Raw genomic sequence first — 17,429 nt, 5'->3', positions numbered from 1 at the left:
CCCCGGTAACAAAATGTGCACATGGCCCACCCCACTCGATCATGATTGGAGGAAGGCCCCTCTCATCCTGATTGGTTGAAGGCTTTGCCACCCGCCACCAAAACTGAAACTAGGGTCTTTTGACCCCAGGGGCTCACTGGGGACAGGGAGGAACTCCTTATATGGTCAGCACACTCTATAGTAGGGAGGATTATCCAGAAAAAAAGAAAAAATAAGTGATATTTGAATTAAGTCAAATCACTGAATATACCTTTAAGATTTTTAACGTTGTTTTTAAGTCTTTACATGGGTTGACACCATTGTACATATATATCGGAGCTTCTACCTCCCAATAACTCCATAAGGGTCTTGAGGTCACTTCAGTTGAGTTCAAATCATGGGATGAAATCATGTGGTGCAGTTGAGTCAAGTGTATAATTCATAGTATAATAAAAGTGCATAAATGACAAATGCTGCTACATGTATTTGGACTGTGTGTGTATGTGTAGTATATGTTTAGGGTAATAATGGACATGTATATAATAATAATAATAATAATAATATCTGGGATTTATATAGCACTTTTCATGACACTCAAAGACGCTTTACATGTGTAGGGGCCAGGGGGGGGACAAAAAAAGACAACTTTATTAGAATAAAACCAATTAAAAGAATAAAACCAATAAAACAATGCACATAATAACAAGTTTAAAACACATCAGCTTGGAAATGCAATTCGGAACAGGTGGGTTTTCAGTGAAGATTTGAAGGTAGGAAGTGAGGGGGAGTCTCGTATGTGTTTGGGGAGAGCATTCCAGAGGGTGGGGGTGGCCACAGAGAATGCCCTGTCGCCCCAGGATTTGCATTTTATTTTTTTGGGAACCTCAAGGAGGCCGGCGTTGCTGGATCTGAGGGAGCGGGATGGGGCGTGAGGCACTAGGAGAGCGGAGAGGTGGGGGGGAGCCAGGTTGTGCAGTGACATGTATGTAAAAGTGTGTGCATGTGAGGGCACTAAGGGCAGTGATACTGTTACAGTGTCAATGCATGTCTTTTACTATATGAAAACCTGCATCTCCCGTCCGTCAGTTAGTTAGTCACCTAAGGGCAACCCTATAAGGGCACGTTTGGAAATACCGCATGTATTAATGTCTAATTATGCAATGTATATTACGCAATGTATTAATGTCCTTTGAATTAGGACATTAATAGTAATGATGATTAAGAATTCTTCCTTTGTAAGTCTTTCACTTTGTCATGCTTAGAAGAAGTACAACAAGCAAAGACGAATATCGATCATCGGAGCGGAACTTGAGCTTAACCATACGCGTTTCCTTTGTAAGATGCATGTGGTATTTCTTTTGACTTCTTTGACCTTTCGAAACGAATCGAGTGGAATTTTTTGTCGCATGAAGCATCTTTCCGCCTCTGACTGTAACCACCAGCCCTCCCACCTCTTGCAGTTTCTCTTTGTTCTTGATAAAACATCAGAACAGACTATCTTTTGTTTAGACAACTTTTGTAGTGGCTAAGGAGAGCTGTCATTTTAGTCTGCATTCCATCCATCATCCTCGGTAGAAGGTGTGACCATGGGAACCCGTCATATTGTCCTGCTTGGCATCCTGATGGCAGCTGCCCTCTGCTGCTCTGCAGCGGCCAATAGTAAGTCAATCCATTAACACCATTACAAACCTATGTTTCTATGTCAGTGGTTCTCTGTTTAATGTCAAGGACCCCCAGAATGATAATTATGTATTTGGCCGTGGACCCTCAATCTGAAAATATGTTGTTCCGGGGGAATGTTCACTGTGAGAGAATATATATTCAAAGATTTGCACACATTTTCACAATAAAAAAGCAGATCTACAAGCTTGTAGATCTGCTATTTTTCAACAGCTAAAGTTTAAAATAATTAAAATAATAATTTCTTTAACCCATTCTGAACGGGAACCCATTTTGGTGTTTTAAGTATTATGTTATAATTTAGCTATTGAAAAATAGCAGATCTACGAGCTTGTACATAGGTCTGCTATTTTAGAAAATTCGTGAAAATGTGGGGCAAAATTTGACTATATAGTCTTTCAGAGCAAACGTTTTTAACTCAAGTCTTTGCTTCTGGAGGGAGGGGTCGGCATATAATATTTGGAGTCCTTGACATGAAAAAACTGTCATCATTTAGAAGACATTTGTAGAATCGAGCTCAGGTCGAAAAGGGTTAATAAATCTGTGCTGTTGAACACCCTTCACGCCCGTGTGTAGGTTTTTACAAATATTGAACCAATGAACAAGTATTAAACACTAAACAGCGCTTCTGGCTAAAACCTTCTAAGTTTGAGCTGAGGATCTAACGCAGGGGTTCTCAACGTTTTTGGCCGGGGACCCCCGGAAATGCTTTGGCAATGTCTCGGGACCCCCGTCCCGCCCCCTCCCGACCCCCAATATAAATTGACTGCTACAATAACCTTAACCCATTTTGGGCGGGAACCCCTTTTGGTGTTTTAAGCATTATGTTATAATTTAGCTATTGAAAAATAGCAGATCTACAAGCTCATAGCGCGCCACCGAGTGGCGCGCTACGAGCTTGTAGGTCTGCTATTTTTGAAAAACCGTAAAATAATTTGGGGACCCCCTAAACTAATTTGGCGACCCACCGAGGGGTCGCGACCCACGGGTTGAGAACCCCTGAGTTACTGTCGTTCAAACCACCTAATTACAACTTTTTTTCCCGTCTGATTTGGTCATTCAATGATGGAGAAAACAACTATACAAAAATTAAAATAAAATACAAGTACTGTAGAGTATAGAATATCAGTTGTCATGTCATAAAATGGAACCATTATAATTAACAAATGACATTTTATGCAGATGCCATCGGCCCGAATGACTGCTGTTTTTCCTTCTACCCGAAGAGAGTGAAGATCGAGCTCTTGAAAAAGTATTACCCGACCGATGTCCGCTGTGGAAACACAGGAATCATGTAAGTTTGGGCAGTTAAAAAAAAGGCTATATACTGTGTGTGTGTGTGTGTGTGTGTGTGTGTGTGTGTGTGTGTGTGTGTGTGTGTGTGTGTGTGTGTGTGTGTGTGTGTGTGTGTGTGTGTGTGTGTGTGTGTGTGTGTGTGTGTGTGTGTGTGTGTGTGTGTGTGTGTGTGTGTGCGTGCGTGCGTGCGTGCGTGCGTGCGTGCGTGCGTGCGTGCGTGCGTGCGTGCGTGCGTGCGTGCGTGCGTGCGTGCGTGCGTGCGTGCGTGCGTGCGTGCGTGCGTGCGTGCGTGCGTGCGTGCGTGCGTGCGTGCGTGCGTGCGTGCGTGCGTGCGTGCGTGCGTGCGTGCGTGCGTGCGTGCGTGCGTGCGTGCGTGCGTGCGTGCGTGCGTGCGTGCGTGCGTGCGTGCGTGCGTGCGTGCGTGCGTGCGTGCGTGCGTGCGTGCGTGCGTGCGTGCGTGCGTGCGTGCGTGCGTGCGATCTGTAGTTCTAGTTGTGGTGTCTCTTCTCTTTGCAGTGTGGTGACAGTGAAGAAGGTCCATATCTATAGTTCTAGTAACACATTGGTGTGGTGTCTCTTCTCTTTGCAGTGTGGTGACAGTGAAGAAGGTCCATATCTGTAGTTCTAGTAACACATTGGTGTGGTGTCTCTTCTCTTTGCAGTGTGGTGACAGTGAAGAAGGTCCATATCTGTAGTTCTAGTAACACATTGGTGTGGTGTCTCTTCTCTTTGCAGTGTGGTGACAGTGAAGAAGGTCCATATCTGTAGTTCTAGTAACACATTGGTGTGGTGTCTCTTCTCTTTGCAGTGTGGTGACAGTGAAGAAGGTCCATATCTGTAGTTCTAGTTGTGGTGTCTCTTCTCTTTGCAGTGTGGTGACAGTGAAGAAGGTCCATATCTGTAGTTCTAGTAACACATTGGTGTGGTGTCTCTTCTCTTTGCAGTGTGGTGACAGTGAAGAAGGTCCATATCTATAGTTCTAGTAACACATTGTTGTGGTGTCTCTTCTCTTTGCAGTGTGGTGACAGTGAAGAAGGTCCATATCTGTAGTTCTAGTAACACATTGGTGTGGTGTCTCTTCTCTTTGCAGTGTGGTGACAGTGAAGAAGGTCCATATCTGTAGTTCTAGTAACACATTGGTGTGGTGTCTCTTCTCTTTGCAGTGTGGTGACAGTGAAGAAGGTCCATATCTGTATGGATCCTGCTCTCAACTGGGTCCAGAAGACCATGAGGACTATGGACGAGCGTAGCTTTTAGTAGCAATGTATGCAGTGCTGCAAAGTAACTAAGTACATTTAGTTAATGGCGTATTTCTCATTTTCAATATGATTCATACTTCTACTCCACTGTCTAAATCTCAGAGGCAAATATTGTACTTTTCTTTTCTTTTCAAAATCTTTTTATTTCCGTTTTATAACAGTCACAGGTTCATAGTAACAGGTTCATAGAAAAAATACAAATAAAATATCAGATTTAGTATCAGTGACTGAGGTAAATAAACGTAGCCTACTGTATGAATCAAAGAGATCGTGGGCAGACATAATGAAAAGACTTATTGTGCAAAACATGCCCCTTCAAGAAAAAATAAAAACATTTTCTCCCCTTCAAGTCCCAATTTAGTATAGCCAATTCCCAATTCCCCAGCCTCTCTACAAGTACTCCATCTCTGCTAACCCCCACAATCAGTCATTGGGAGGGTGAAGAAAGCCTCGGGTCTCCTCCGATGCAAATATTGTACTTTTAATCGACTGTAATTTCTTTGGAAAACAAATATTTGCATCCCTGTATGCTTTCCCTGTGTGTGTGGAAAAAAATAAATTGTTAAACTCTGTGTGTGTTCAAGTTTAAGTTTATTTGAAAAACATCATTGCATAACAATATGAATTATGATGTTTCTTACATTTTGAGACACAAGAGGTGTACGCACAAGTAGTTTGATGAATTAACCCTTAAGCATGGATTTATTGATTATGGAAATTTTAACATTATTATTATATATTTTTTACTGTCTGTACTACATGGTACAGTAGCACACCCAAAGGATAAAAACAGAACAGACAGACAGACAGAGAGACATACAGACAGTTAAAATTAGTGCTATGACAACGGATATAACAGCTATTATTATTATATTGCATACTAGGGAAGGGTATATGCATTCCACATTTTCATTGTTCCCCAACTTGCATCGTTCCCAGGTAGGCCGGTGGTGGCCAACGGGTCGGGCACAGGTCTAGTAGTTGTATAAGAGGGATACAAGTGCATTTCAAAAAACAGGAATTAAAATAATTCCAAAAAGGTAGCACATCCAAAAATTAAACAAGCGGTGGACAAAGTACTCACATTTCCATTTCTTTATTGGCACACACCAAAAAGGAACGCTTACGCGTTTCGGCTATGCAGCCTTCATCAGAGCATGTTGAACCTAATCTGATGAAGGCTGCATAGCCGAAACGCGTAAGCGTTCCTTTTTGGTGTGTGCCAATAAAGAAATGGAAATGTGAGTAAATTTGTCCACCGCTTGTTTAATTTTTGGATGTGCTACCTTTTTGGAATTATTTTAATTCCTGTTTTTTGATGTATACTGGATTTGGGTCTGGCACTCCACTGAAAACCATTGCTGATGCGCAACCTCTTTTTCTCATTTGGATACAAGTGTATTGTTGGCCTGGAGCCATTTCTAGTATACTACCAGAGGTAAAGAGGGTTGACCTGTTGATTGAGTTGAGAAAGTTGCAGTAATGCAGTACAGGCAGATTCCACACAAACAAATATATATATATAAATATTTTAGCCCTCATTTGTTTCCCTCTATCATCAGCCACTATACCTGTATATATCTGGCTGTATTAAAGTTAGTTATAGTTCAAAATGAAAATGAAAATGAAAGAATGACTCACTAGAGTTAGATACATGATATGTTGTCTAGCCGCTTTGCATGCACGCACGCGCACACACACACACACACACACACACACACACACACACACACACACACACACACACACACACACACACACACACACACACACACACACACACACACACACACACAAAGAAGAAGAAAAATACATCCGGAATACATACACTGGGAGAGGAACAAAGGGAATAGACTGCTAGTACTAATGTGTCACAGTGTCTGTTGACAGTATACACCCAGCCAACAACAGTCTCAGCGGAAGGTTCTGACCATGGGAACCAGTACTCACACTGTCCTGCTGTATATCCTGATAGTGGGAGCTGTGCTACACTGCTCTGTGACAGCCCACAGTAAGTTCACATGTTTTTAGTGACCTTATTACAAACATATATATGTTTTTATCTTCTCTACCAAAGAGTATAATGCATGCTAATACTGTATTACTACCTATCTTTATTCTTTGGCATTTCCAAGCATAGTATGAGCTGTTTCTGAAAGTGACACTGTGTACTGTATGTATGTTTGTTTTTTAAATGGAGTTGTGATTTTTATAATTTTATTGTAAAGCACTTTGGTACAACTTTGTTGTTATTTAAATGTGCTATATAAATAAAGATGGTATGGTATGGTACTACCGTATAACATCTCTTTTTTTCCATTTCATAACAAGCTTTTTGAGTGGTGTAAACCACTCCTACAACTGGCTTTGTTAGTTTACGTGTCTGTCCGTTTACGTGTCTGTCCGTACCAAAAAAAAATAGCATGGTTGCTATGGTCACCCAGTTCACACGGGTGTGATTTCATTACGTCAGACATTACGTCAGACCACAGCTGATCAGTCTATATAAGACCTTACACCACTCAGTTCACACGGGTGTGATTTTTATATATCAAGTAACAAATAAAACGGTATACGCACGCAGATGGAATTGGCCATGATGACTGCTGTTTCAAATTCTACCTGAAGAGAGTGAACATCAAACGCCTTAGGTCTTATTACATGACGGATCGCCACTGTCCGAAGACGGGAGTCATGTAAGTGTTTGGAGCAGTGGTCGTTCCCAAAGTGGGGTCCGGGGACCCCCCGGGGGTCCTTGAGGAAGTTCCAGGGGTTCCCCAGCTAAATGATAGTTTGGAACGAAATGGACACTTATGGGTCTGTAACTCTGAGAGTTGGTTCCATTTGTACACTCTCAGACTTAAATTAACATTGATTTTACAATATAAATTGGGGGTCCCAGAGATAGAAATGCCATTAAATGGGGGTCCGTAGCCTAATGCATGTCAAACTGGGGGGGTACTTGAAATTTAAATCTTCTCTTATGGGGGGTGACAGTTAGGGACATCTTTTCAAATGGGGGTCCACGGGCTAATCAGTGTCAATGTGGGGGTCCTTGACATGAAAATGTTTGGGAACCACATGGTTTAGAGCAGGGGTTCTCAACCCGTGGGTCGCGACCCCTCGGGGGGTCGCCAAATTATTTTAGGGGGTCCCCAAATTATTTAAAAAAAAAAAAAAAAAAAAAAAAAGATTTTGTTTTTTAATTTTATTTTCACGATTTTTCAAAAATAGCAGACCTACAAGCTCGTAGCGCGCCACTCGGTGGCGCGCTATGAGCTTGTAGATCTGCTAAGGTGTGATTTGGGGTCCTAAGGATGAATACAAAATGAATAGCAACATATTGATGACCCCTGGTTTGGAGTAAAATGTAAATGAAATTAATATTGTACATAGGCCCCTTTTTTCCTCTTGGTATACTACGTGGTTCCTAAATTATTTTGGGAGGTCCCCAGATGATGATGTGCAACATTGTTTTCTCAGTAAACAGTAAAAACAACAACAACAACAACAACATAGCAATATAAGTGTATAGGCTACAGGGTATCTGCAAATGTCTAATCCAAAGTGACAATTGAAGTTTTAATACCAAATTGGTATCAGGCAAACATTGTGGAAAATAGCTGATCTACAAGCACACACAACGCCTCGCAGTGTGAGGCGTTGTGTGTAGTTCGGCTATATTTTTACAATAATATTTATCTGTGAAACCGAGTCAAACTAAATGTAATGCCTATAATTTCAAGTCCTTGTCGGTGTGGGGGGCTCCACAGTTCAAAAAGGATTATTTTGGGGGATCCCCAGTTCAAATAGGATTCTTTTGGGGGATCCCCAGTTCCAATGATTCCTTTGGGGGGTCTCCAGTTCAAATAGGATTCTTTTGGGGGATCCCCAGTTCAAATAGGATTCTTTTGGGGGATCCCCAGTTCCAATGATTCCTTTGGGGGGTCTCCAGTTCAAATATGATTTGTTTGGGGGGTCTCCAGTTCAAATATGATTCTTTTTTGGGGGGCCTGTATGGTGTGGGAACCCTTGCTGTATACGTATATAGGCTAAGTCACAAACTACCACATGCTATTCTGAGTAATCATTTGTTTGTTTCTGTTGCACAGTGTGGTCACAGAGAAATCTCACCATCTCTGTATGGACCCGTATCTACCGTGGGTCCAGAATATGATGAGATCTCTGGATGAGCGCCACCTGCTGCCTTCAGGATAAAAAACATAAAAAGAATTAAAACAACTGCTCTTGAAAGACAGCATTGATCTTTGTACAACTCTTCTGTCTTTTCTTCCCCATTTGGTTTTAAATACTGACCTGATGGGTTAACCCATTTTGGTGTTAGCATTATGTTATGCTTTAGCTATTGAAAAATAGAAGATCTACAAGCTCATAGCGCGCCACCGAGTGGCGCGCTACGAGCCTGTAGGTCTGCTATTTTTGAAAAATCAAAGAACCACTGACATAGAAACATAGCTTTTTCAGAAAACTGTCAGGATATAGAAGACATTTTTAGAATCTGATCTCAGGTCAAAATGGGTTAATGTCTCCAATTAACCACATAAACCCTAACGTCCCTATTCTATGTGATAATAATATTATCAATGTTTGCCTATATTATAGGCAAACATTTGTTGAAAATAATCTAGTACAGTGGTTTTCAACCCTTCTCATATCAAGGCCCATTATTTATTCAGCATTTGAGCCACGTGCGGACCACCATTTGATGACATTTAGCCTCTCATTTAGCCACCCCAAACTTGATATATTTTGTTGTCATTGGATAAGATTTTGTCCACAATTCCATGCTGTATTGATGGGGTATCATAAGAGAGATAACAGGCAGACGGTCAAAATAACAATTATTCTACATTATCTAATTGTGGAGACTTCTTGTAAATTATAAGTAATGCAGATGTTTAACAATACTGTAACTCTTGAGAGCGTGGGTCCATTTGGTTTCATTTTACGCTCTCAAGAGCGTACAATACAACGTTTCGGCCTCAGGGGCCTTCGTCGGGTATGACGAAGACCCCTGAGGCCGAAACGTTATAGCCTATTGTTGTCCGCACTGTTGTCAATACATTGTTTTGGGAGCTTTTAAAACGGTGTGCGGATCTCCTCCTGTTTTAATTGTATCAAATCTTTTTGACAGTGTTCTATCCCCCATAACCTAGCCATTCCAAATAGTGCATATTTAATTTTAACCCATTGATACCCGGTGCAACCTATACGTTGTTTTACCTTTGAAGCCGGATGCTACCTCTGTCTCATTAGTTATTGCTATACATGTAGTAGCAAAGCAACATCATTATTATTATTGTAATTTTTTTTAAAGATTTTGAAGGCTTTTAGAAAGGTTTTAGAAGGCGTCTTTAGAAACTCAGGTATTATCACCCTGTCTTGTCTGCATTTGTGTCTATTGTCTGTACTATAATAAAATACATTTGTGATAAGTTTGTGAAAAAAATCCCGCCTGTTTGAACTGAGCAGTGCACTATACTTGTATTGGTATAGTTAGTTATTGGTGCTGTGTTAAATGGCCCTTTAGGCTGCTCAACAGTGCTACACTGCCACTTGCAGGTTGCTCAACAGCGCCACTTGAAGGTCACCATGCGGATTCACTGATTGATGCAGCCAGGTGCGCTCCCTCCCTTTTGTTTTTCTTAGCACTTGACTAGTCTGACATGGATTGTCTTTGTCATAGCAACACATATGAGGCCGGCTTGTATAGGAAATAGGAATTTAAATGTGTGGTTCTACTGAATCCAGCAGTAAATGCTGTCTCATATCATTGGGCAGACTTTGTTACAAGGTGTGATGAGAGAGTGGAGACAGGAGTGCACAGTATTCCACATGCAGGGACAGTTAGCCAGTTAGCCATGCTGTAAACACACAACCAGGAAACCACCCCTTTCTCTCCTTTCCATAATGCTCCTTAGTTTCTCTTAAAACAAAACCATAGACATTATTTTATTTATATAAAGGAAACTGGTGTGTAATTTCTCTTCGAATAAATGAACGAAACCATAGACTATACAACCAGAGCTCTGGCCTTCTACTAAATCCAGCAGTACAAGGTGTACTGTAAAGTCCAATGACCGTGTGTTTGTGTGTACCGGTGTTCAGTGTAGCTAAATTAGATGCGCAATAAGGCTGATGACAGAGAGTGGAGACAGGAGTGCACAGTTAGCCAAGCCTGCTGGACACACAACCTGGAAACCACCCTTTTCTCTCCTTTCCATTAATACTCCTTTAATAGTTCCTCTTAAAACAAAACCATAGACATACCGGTATTTTATTTATATAAAGGAAACGAACAAAATCTGCATAGACTACTAGTATACTATACACAAAGGACACTGTAGTGTCGTTTAGTGTGGTGCTCAGTATAGGGTAACTATGGCACAGCTGCAGGGAGTTGCTCTGGACCCGGATCAGTTCTGCTGTTCCATCTGCCTGGACCTTCTGATGGAACCAGTGTCTCTACAATGTGGACACAGCTACTGTGGTCACTGCATTGAGGACTACTGGTCCTGGCGGGCGGATGTATACAGCAGCTGTCCCCAGTGCAGGGAGAGCTTCAGGAAAAAACCTGTTCTGAAGAGGAACAACATGCTGGCTGAGGTGAGAGAGAGTTTTACTTTGATTGAATACTTTATCAACAGTTTGCAAATAGTTGGCAAGACGATCGATTTTACAATGATTGTTAAAAAGGAACACTAAAATCCCTAGGGCAGGCAGGGCCGTGCAGAGAGCACTGAAGGTGCAGCTAGGGGCCCAAACTCAAGAAAAGGGCACATGAGTGTGTGCAGCTGTGGGTACACCAATTTTGGGGGTGGTCTTTTTGTGGTGGTCCGTCCCTCGTACCATTTGACACCAGAAATGTAGTGGGCCTACATTGGATACATGGAGCAAGTTGGGGGGAAAGGGGCACTTTGAGGCAAAAGGGCAGGTGCCCAAGCCCCAAAGGCCCCCACCCCTCTGCACGTGCCTCACTGCCTGCTGCCCTAGGGTTGTTTCCGTTGTGGTCCTATGTATTCAGTTAATCAAGACATTTAAACAAGACATAATCAACACACAAAAATCACCCATAAGACTGTTGAAGTACTGTTTACAGTTAGCTCTGAGACACGACTGTCAACCGTCAAGTCTGTCATGAATCTGGACGATCTTTGTCGTTTGATCCATGGCTATAGTTTACTGCCTGAAAAGTGTGTGTGTGCGTGCAGTAACTTCTACACACAGCTGACTGTTAACAAGATCTCTTTAAAGTTAGTGTAACCGGACAGTAACCTCCATTTTCCTTTCAACAACATGGCAATGAAAGGTCAAAGCTATACTGTACAATGAGTGTTCAGATAATGTTCCTGGGATTAGCAGATTCAATTATTTCTCAGTGTTATATCATCCTGAACCTCATTGATTCCTGTTTTTTGGTAATCAGTGAGTGACCCCCTCCCTCCTCCCTGTCCATTACTTTTTTACTATTTTCAGCTATAGTGTAGATTCTTGTCCTAACACAAACATTAAATGCCAGTTGACAATGAATGGAGAATTTATGTGTCTGAGCAAATCGGCTATTTTCGTGTTAACATCAACATTAAATGCCTTTGACAATGAATGGAGAATTTCCGTCGTATGTTTTACTTTACAGGTTGTGGAGAAGTTGAGGAAGGCGAGACCCTCTGCGTCTGTGGTCTACGCCGGCCCAGAAGACGTGGCCTGTGACTTCTGCTCCGGAACCAGACGTCCCAAAGCCCTCAAGTGTTGTCTGGCGTGTCTGGCCTCGTACTGCGAGACTCACCTCCAACCTCACTACAGTGTCCCCGTGCTGCAGAAGCACAAGCTGGTCCCGGCCACAAACAAACTGCAGGAGAAGATGTGCTCCAGTCATGACAAGCTGAAGGAGGTGTTCTGTCGCACAGACCAGCAGTGTGTCTGCGTTGTGTGTGCCATGGAAGAGCATAAGGGCCACGACACTGTGTCGGCTGCAGCAGAGAAGACTGAGAAACAGGTAAGGACCACAATCGCACGGTGGGACAAGGTAAAATTACAGTTAATGTTTGAAATGCAATGATCATTACGAATCTAAAAAGGAAAACTGGTTGTCATTCTTTTTTTGATTAACTAACTTTCAAAAAAGTCAAAGAAATGTCAAATGCATTTTGGACATTAGAATAAAAAGCTCTTGAACCAGCAAGTGACAGTGTGCGGGTCTCCCTCCTTCTCTACGTGTCTGCAGTCTGCTGCTTTGCTGCCGACGCACCTGTTATTAGTAAGTCGAGTGTGCGGAGGTCTTTCCTTATTTTTTTAAATAATAATAGGCTAATAATAATACAGAATCAAATTTGTTAAAGCTAGTTCTAGCTGAGCCAGAAGGCAAAGCTCTCGGCCTACCAAGCAATCTTCGTTTCTACTCTCACCTATGGTCATGAAGAGTGGATCAATAGCGTGTGAAAACGTGTACGTCACCAAGAGGGGGGCGGCGTCTGAAAAGCTAGGGACGGCCCTCTCGTGGGCATTAAATTCTAGCCCACATCACTCAGAATAGAGTGACGGTGGTATGTTTTTGTAAATATTGAGCTCGTTCTTGGCGACAACATAGTGAACCAACACCAGGATGGATAGAAAGAACGTCGGGCCAAAATACATTACAAGGACAAGGAAAATGTTGTGAACAAACACGGCTGTGCTTAGATACTTTGTTGAACGTTATGTCTCTGCGCCCGTGCGCCGATCCAAGCCATTCTACGTCTTTTTGTAAACTCGTCAATCTGGGTTCCTTGATACTGTCTCCATGCTGGAAAGCTGAAAATCTAATTCCGTTTTCTGGCTCATTCCCTCGACGTGACCTGCTGTGGCACTTATTTACTGAGCAAGTCTGCACCATTGTGAGGTCAGTTTAAAAAAAAGAAGTATACAAGTACACCTGATGGTCGCTCAATGTAAACAAACCAGACAAGCCAGCAAGTATGGCGGCCGCTACCACGTGACACATATGTTGACGCCCTCTCCAGGAGATTTTGTTACACCCTATACCATAAGAATAAGGTTGAGGGGGGGAAAAAAGCGTACAAAATTAGTTTTCTCAGATGGGTGGCTGGCATCTCCCTTAGAGATAGGGTGAGAAGTTCAGTCACCCGGGCGCGATTCGGAGTAGAGCCGCTGCTCCTTCGCTTGGAAAGGAGCCAGCTTAAGCGGTTCGGGCATCTACAGTAGTGCGTATGCCTCGCTGCATGTCCCACTGGGAAGAGACCCCGAGGCAGACCAAGGACCAGATGGGAGGGATTACATCTCCAAACTGGCCTGAGAACGCCTTGGGATTCCCAGGAGGAAGTTTACGGTACTAATGTTTCTCAGGAAAGGGAAGTCTGGAGCTCTGCTCGAACCGTTGCCCCCACAACCGATTCCGGATAAGTGGTTGGTTGATGGATGGATGGATAGTTGTTGATTTAGGATTTAGGATTAGGTTTGGATCTCTAAACCAAACACTTTTAAATGCTTATTTTCTGCAGAAACAGCTAGCAACAATTCAGCAAAATATACGGCAGGAGATCCAAGAGAGAAAGAAGGAGCTGATAGACATGAGACAGGTCTTGAAGACCCTGAAGGTGAGCTGATATTATGATGATCATTTATATTGATTTGATATTGTGTTATTGGGGTCAGGGTACGAAAGTATAATTTGTTTCATGCTTGCAGATAATGACTGGACTGTTGGCAGAGAACAAGCAACCTATAAAACAAGACTAGCAACAAATTATTTGCATGGAAAAAATGATTGTTTCACTGCAGCTACCCATTTTATCAATGCATCATATAGAATTATCTAGAATCAGATCATAGGTGAGGAAAGAAACAAACAAAAGATACAGAACAGAATATACGTGCGCGGTGTGTTTTCTCGTTCCATGTTGCCTCAACCAGAGCTCTGCGGAAGCAGAACTGGCTGCCACTGACAAGATCTTCTCCGAGACGATCGTCTCCATTGAGAGAAGGCGCAGTGAGGTCAAAGAACTGATCCGAGACCAGCAGAAGACTGCAGGGGCTCAGACTGAGACACACCTGAGTCAGCTGGAGAAGGATATCGCCACGCTGGAGAGGAGACACGCTGACCTGGGGGAGCTGTCCAAAACTGATGACACCATCCATTTCATTCAGGTTCCATAGATGTTCAGTAGTGATGCACAATATAATCAGTAGCATATCAAAGTCACGGTGGCACAGTCGGTAGTGCTGTTGCCTCACAGCTAGAAGGTCCTGGGTTCGATTCCCACTGGGGACGCTGTGGGTGCTGGGGGCGTGTTCCCTCCTCCGTGTCATCAGTGCCCATACCCGAGGTGGGGTTGGCGAAAGGGCCTTTCTGTGTGGAGTTTGCATGTTCTCCCCGTGTCCCCTAGGGTAGGTACCCTCACAAAAACATGCAGTAATCCTGGTCTCTAAACTACCTCCCCCTGGCCAGCCTGATGGAGGGGAAAGGAATTGGTCAGAATAACGTGTTCCTTCCACGCGCTACGTCCGACCGGGGAAACTCTCCCCTGTCGGGTGAAAAGAAGCAGCTTGGACTCCTCATGCACAGAAGGAGGCATGAGGTCAGTCCGCTGCCCCCCCAGGTTGGCAGAGGAAGTGTAGCGCCCAAGATTACATTAGATAATTGACACTGGGTGAAGAAATGGGTTACAAAATCGTGGGATAAAAAAACATTTAGAAAAAAAAAGTAGCATATAAAAATACCATATCTGTATCGGATCGGTCTCAAACAGTGACAGTAACGATATTATATGTTATATGTATAACGATGTTATATTGGGTGCGTTCGGAAATTCGCACTGAGCGCACCCGTGCGCCCTCTGGTCATTCGTTTATTCGGTGCACTCGAAATTCTAGTGCACTGTCTGCGCCCCAGGAGTGCTGAGTGGCCCCGCACTGACCTATACCCTACTCAGAAGCAGGGCCGGTTATTGCGCTGGGCATGCTGGGCGGTTGCCCAGGGCGCCAAGCCAGTGTGGCGCCCCGAGCCAGGTAAATACATTTCTACCTCACCTTGACTGACATCAACCCATGTCAGTCAGTAGGAGGGAAGAAAGTGACAACAACAAAACGTGACGGTCACTAACACGTTACAAATGTGCGTGCGTGCGTGCGTGCGTGCGCTATTTAATATTCCATCCGTAAGAAGAAATAGCACCCTTTTCACATTGGCCTATTATAGCGCCACGACCTGCCCTGGTGGAGACCTAGTTTCACTTTGAAACCGTAGTCTTTCTCTCTGTGTTATTTAGCCTTTCAGAGGCTCATTTGGGAGCTATACTAGCTGTATGACAAATCTGTTTATTTCTTGATATTGTTCTTCTGTCCTGTCTGTTCCATTCCCTCCAGAGTTTCCAGTCTCTCTCCAGGCCCAGTGCATCTCCGGCCTTACCCAGTGTTGTTGCCCATCCTCTGGGTTCCTTCACAGATGTAAGTGATGCTGTGTCTGGTTTGAGAGTCCAACTAGACAACATCCTGAAGATAACTTGGCCAGAGATATCAAAGAGAGGTGAATTTCTTTTATCGTTTAGTTTTTTCTAAATCAGCCATTATAGAAAAACATGGACAGAAGTGAATAGCCCTGCTGCCAAAGGGATATTTGAGATGGAATAGGCTGATGGCACACAATGTATCAATTTAAACAAGAATATGTACATTATGTATTGCTTTTAGAGTTGTCTTGATACTGCTTTAGTCTGTTCAAGATTGTAGATTAAATGGAATCTCAGTCTAATGTAGGCCTGTTTGAAGTTTCAGAATGTGTTATTTTATATAGCAGTAGAGTTCTGTCTTGACACTGCTTTAGTCCAAGATTGTAGATTAAATGGAATCTCAGTCTAATGTAGGCCTGTTTGAAGTTTCAGAATGTGTTCTTTTTTATTTTATATAGCAGTAGAGTTCTGTCTTGACACTGCTTTAGTCAAATATTGTAGATTAAATGGAATCAGTCTAATGTAGGCCTGTTTGAAGTTTCAGAATGTTTTATCTCTGACATTACACTTGGTGTGCCGTCACTGCCGTGACGTTACTGATTTCTTGTGCCTCCAGTGTCTGCTGTCAATATTCTGCACGAACCATCACAGCCTCAGACCAGAGAAGACTTGCAATGTGAGACCCATGTTGATGCTGTTTCTTATCGTTTGAATCTGGGGTTTGTGTTAGTGATTCCTTTTTATTTTCTGAGAGATATCTGAACATGGCCAGCTTTATGAGATTTTAATTTCTGATTCGATTTGTGTTCTCACAGATCCCTGTCCCCCTCCACTGGATGCACAAGAACCTCACCCTGTCAAAGTAGAACACGAAGACGAGTTAGATTGGCTATTTTCAATGTACAACTTGATTCCATAGAAGACAGGCTGGCTCTGGAATCCAATGACTGAAATCAGTTGTGGCAACTGAGAACTTCATGAGAAATCCATGTCTTCATAGATGGGGACATATTTACAGTTTTTCACGATTTGTTAACTTAAAACACGTTTCTGAAAAAAAATAACGGCTTTTTCAAAACCGCACACACAAAACTGAAACCCTGACACTCCTTTTGCATGATGACTCTTGGTTTAAAGAGGCATGGAATATCCAGTAAAGGAATTGAGTTAATTGACTAGTTATATGAAGCCCAACTTCTAGTGCTGCGGCTGCTGCCCAGACCAACAAGCAAGAGGGAATGATGTTGAACAGGAAAAACATTCAATTGCAGCATTATCCTTTTTTTGCCAGGTGACAACTGTACAAGTAAAAGCCCTAACATTTTACAACATCTGGATTTCTGATTTATGCGGATAAATACTGGCATGAATCCTTTGTGCGTGTGTGTCCATTATTTTTCATATTTATCTCAGTATGATTTTGAAGGACTTTGCAGGTAAAACTGGCCTGATCTTTGAATGCTATACTCATGGTAAAATAGGAAGCAGGGTTTTATGAATGCAAAATTCATCTTCTAAACATCATTTTTCCGGATGCTACCGCTGTGTCTCATTAGTTATTGCTATACATGTAGTAGCAAAGCAACATCATTATTATTATTGTAATTTTTTTTAAAGGTTTTGAAGGCTTTTAGAAAGGTTTTAGAAGGCGTCTTTAGAAACTCAGGTATTATCACCCTGTCTTGTCTGCATTTGTGTCTATTGTCTGTACTATAATAAAATACATTTGTGATAAGTTTGTGAAAAAAAT

At 42.6% G+C, this 17,429-nt stretch overlaps 2 protein-coding genes and 1 long non-coding RNA gene across 6 annotated transcripts; all 3 read left to right on the top strand.

Moving 5' to 3' along the window:
• The first annotated feature begins 1,506 nt into the window (after window positions 1–1,506).
• LOC306914091 (C-C motif chemokine 3-like) lies at window positions 1,507–4,441 on the top strand. Its single transcript, XM_079490993.1, has 3 exons — window positions 1,507–1,638; window positions 2,842–2,953; window positions 4,119–4,441. Exons 1-3 carry the CDS (start codon window positions 1,566–1,568, stop codon window positions 4,210–4,212), a joined length of 279 nt encoding a protein of 92 aa, XP_079347119.1. The 5' UTR covers window positions 1,507–1,565; the 3' UTR covers window positions 4,213–4,441.
• Window positions 4,442–5,986: 1,545 nt separating this feature from the next.
• LOC306914482 lies at window positions 5,987–8,531 on the top strand. Its single transcript, XR_013788687.1, has 4 exons — window positions 5,987–6,084; window positions 6,126–6,225; window positions 6,799–6,910; window positions 8,327–8,531. It is a non-coding gene; the product is annotated as an uncharacterized lncRNA (long non-coding RNA).
• Window positions 8,532–9,792: 1,261 nt separating this feature from the next.
• Window positions 9,793–17,428, top strand: LOC306914539 (E3 ubiquitin-protein ligase TRIM47-like). 4 transcript variants are annotated; one of them, XM_079491612.1, is made up of 7 exons: window positions 9,793–10,841; window positions 11,872–12,231; window positions 13,733–13,828; window positions 14,145–14,378; window positions 15,597–15,677; window positions 16,296–16,355; window positions 16,495–17,428. In XM_079491612.1, the coding sequence occupies exons 1-7, from the start codon at window positions 10,617–10,619 to the stop codon at window positions 16,543–16,545; spliced, it is 1,107 nt and encodes a 368-aa protein (XP_079347738.1). In that variant the 5' UTR covers window positions 9,793–10,616; the 3' UTR covers window positions 16,546–17,428. The 4 variants fall into 4 exon arrangements, with proteins under 4 accessions (XP_079347738.1, XP_079347737.1, XP_079347736.1 ...); XM_079491611.1 differs by having other exon boundaries at window positions 15,597–15,756; XM_079491610.1 differs by having other exon boundaries at window positions 15,597–15,756; window positions 16,296–16,398.
• Window position 17,429: the final 1 nt, after the last annotated feature.

The sequence above is a fragment of the Electrona antarctica genome (assembly GCF_951216825.1).
Source record: "Electrona antarctica genome assembly, chromosome: 21".
Lineage (NCBI taxonomy): Eukaryota > Metazoa > Chordata > Actinopteri > Myctophiformes > Myctophidae > Electrona > Electrona antarctica.
This window is presented reverse-complemented; position numbering and strand designations above follow the sequence as displayed.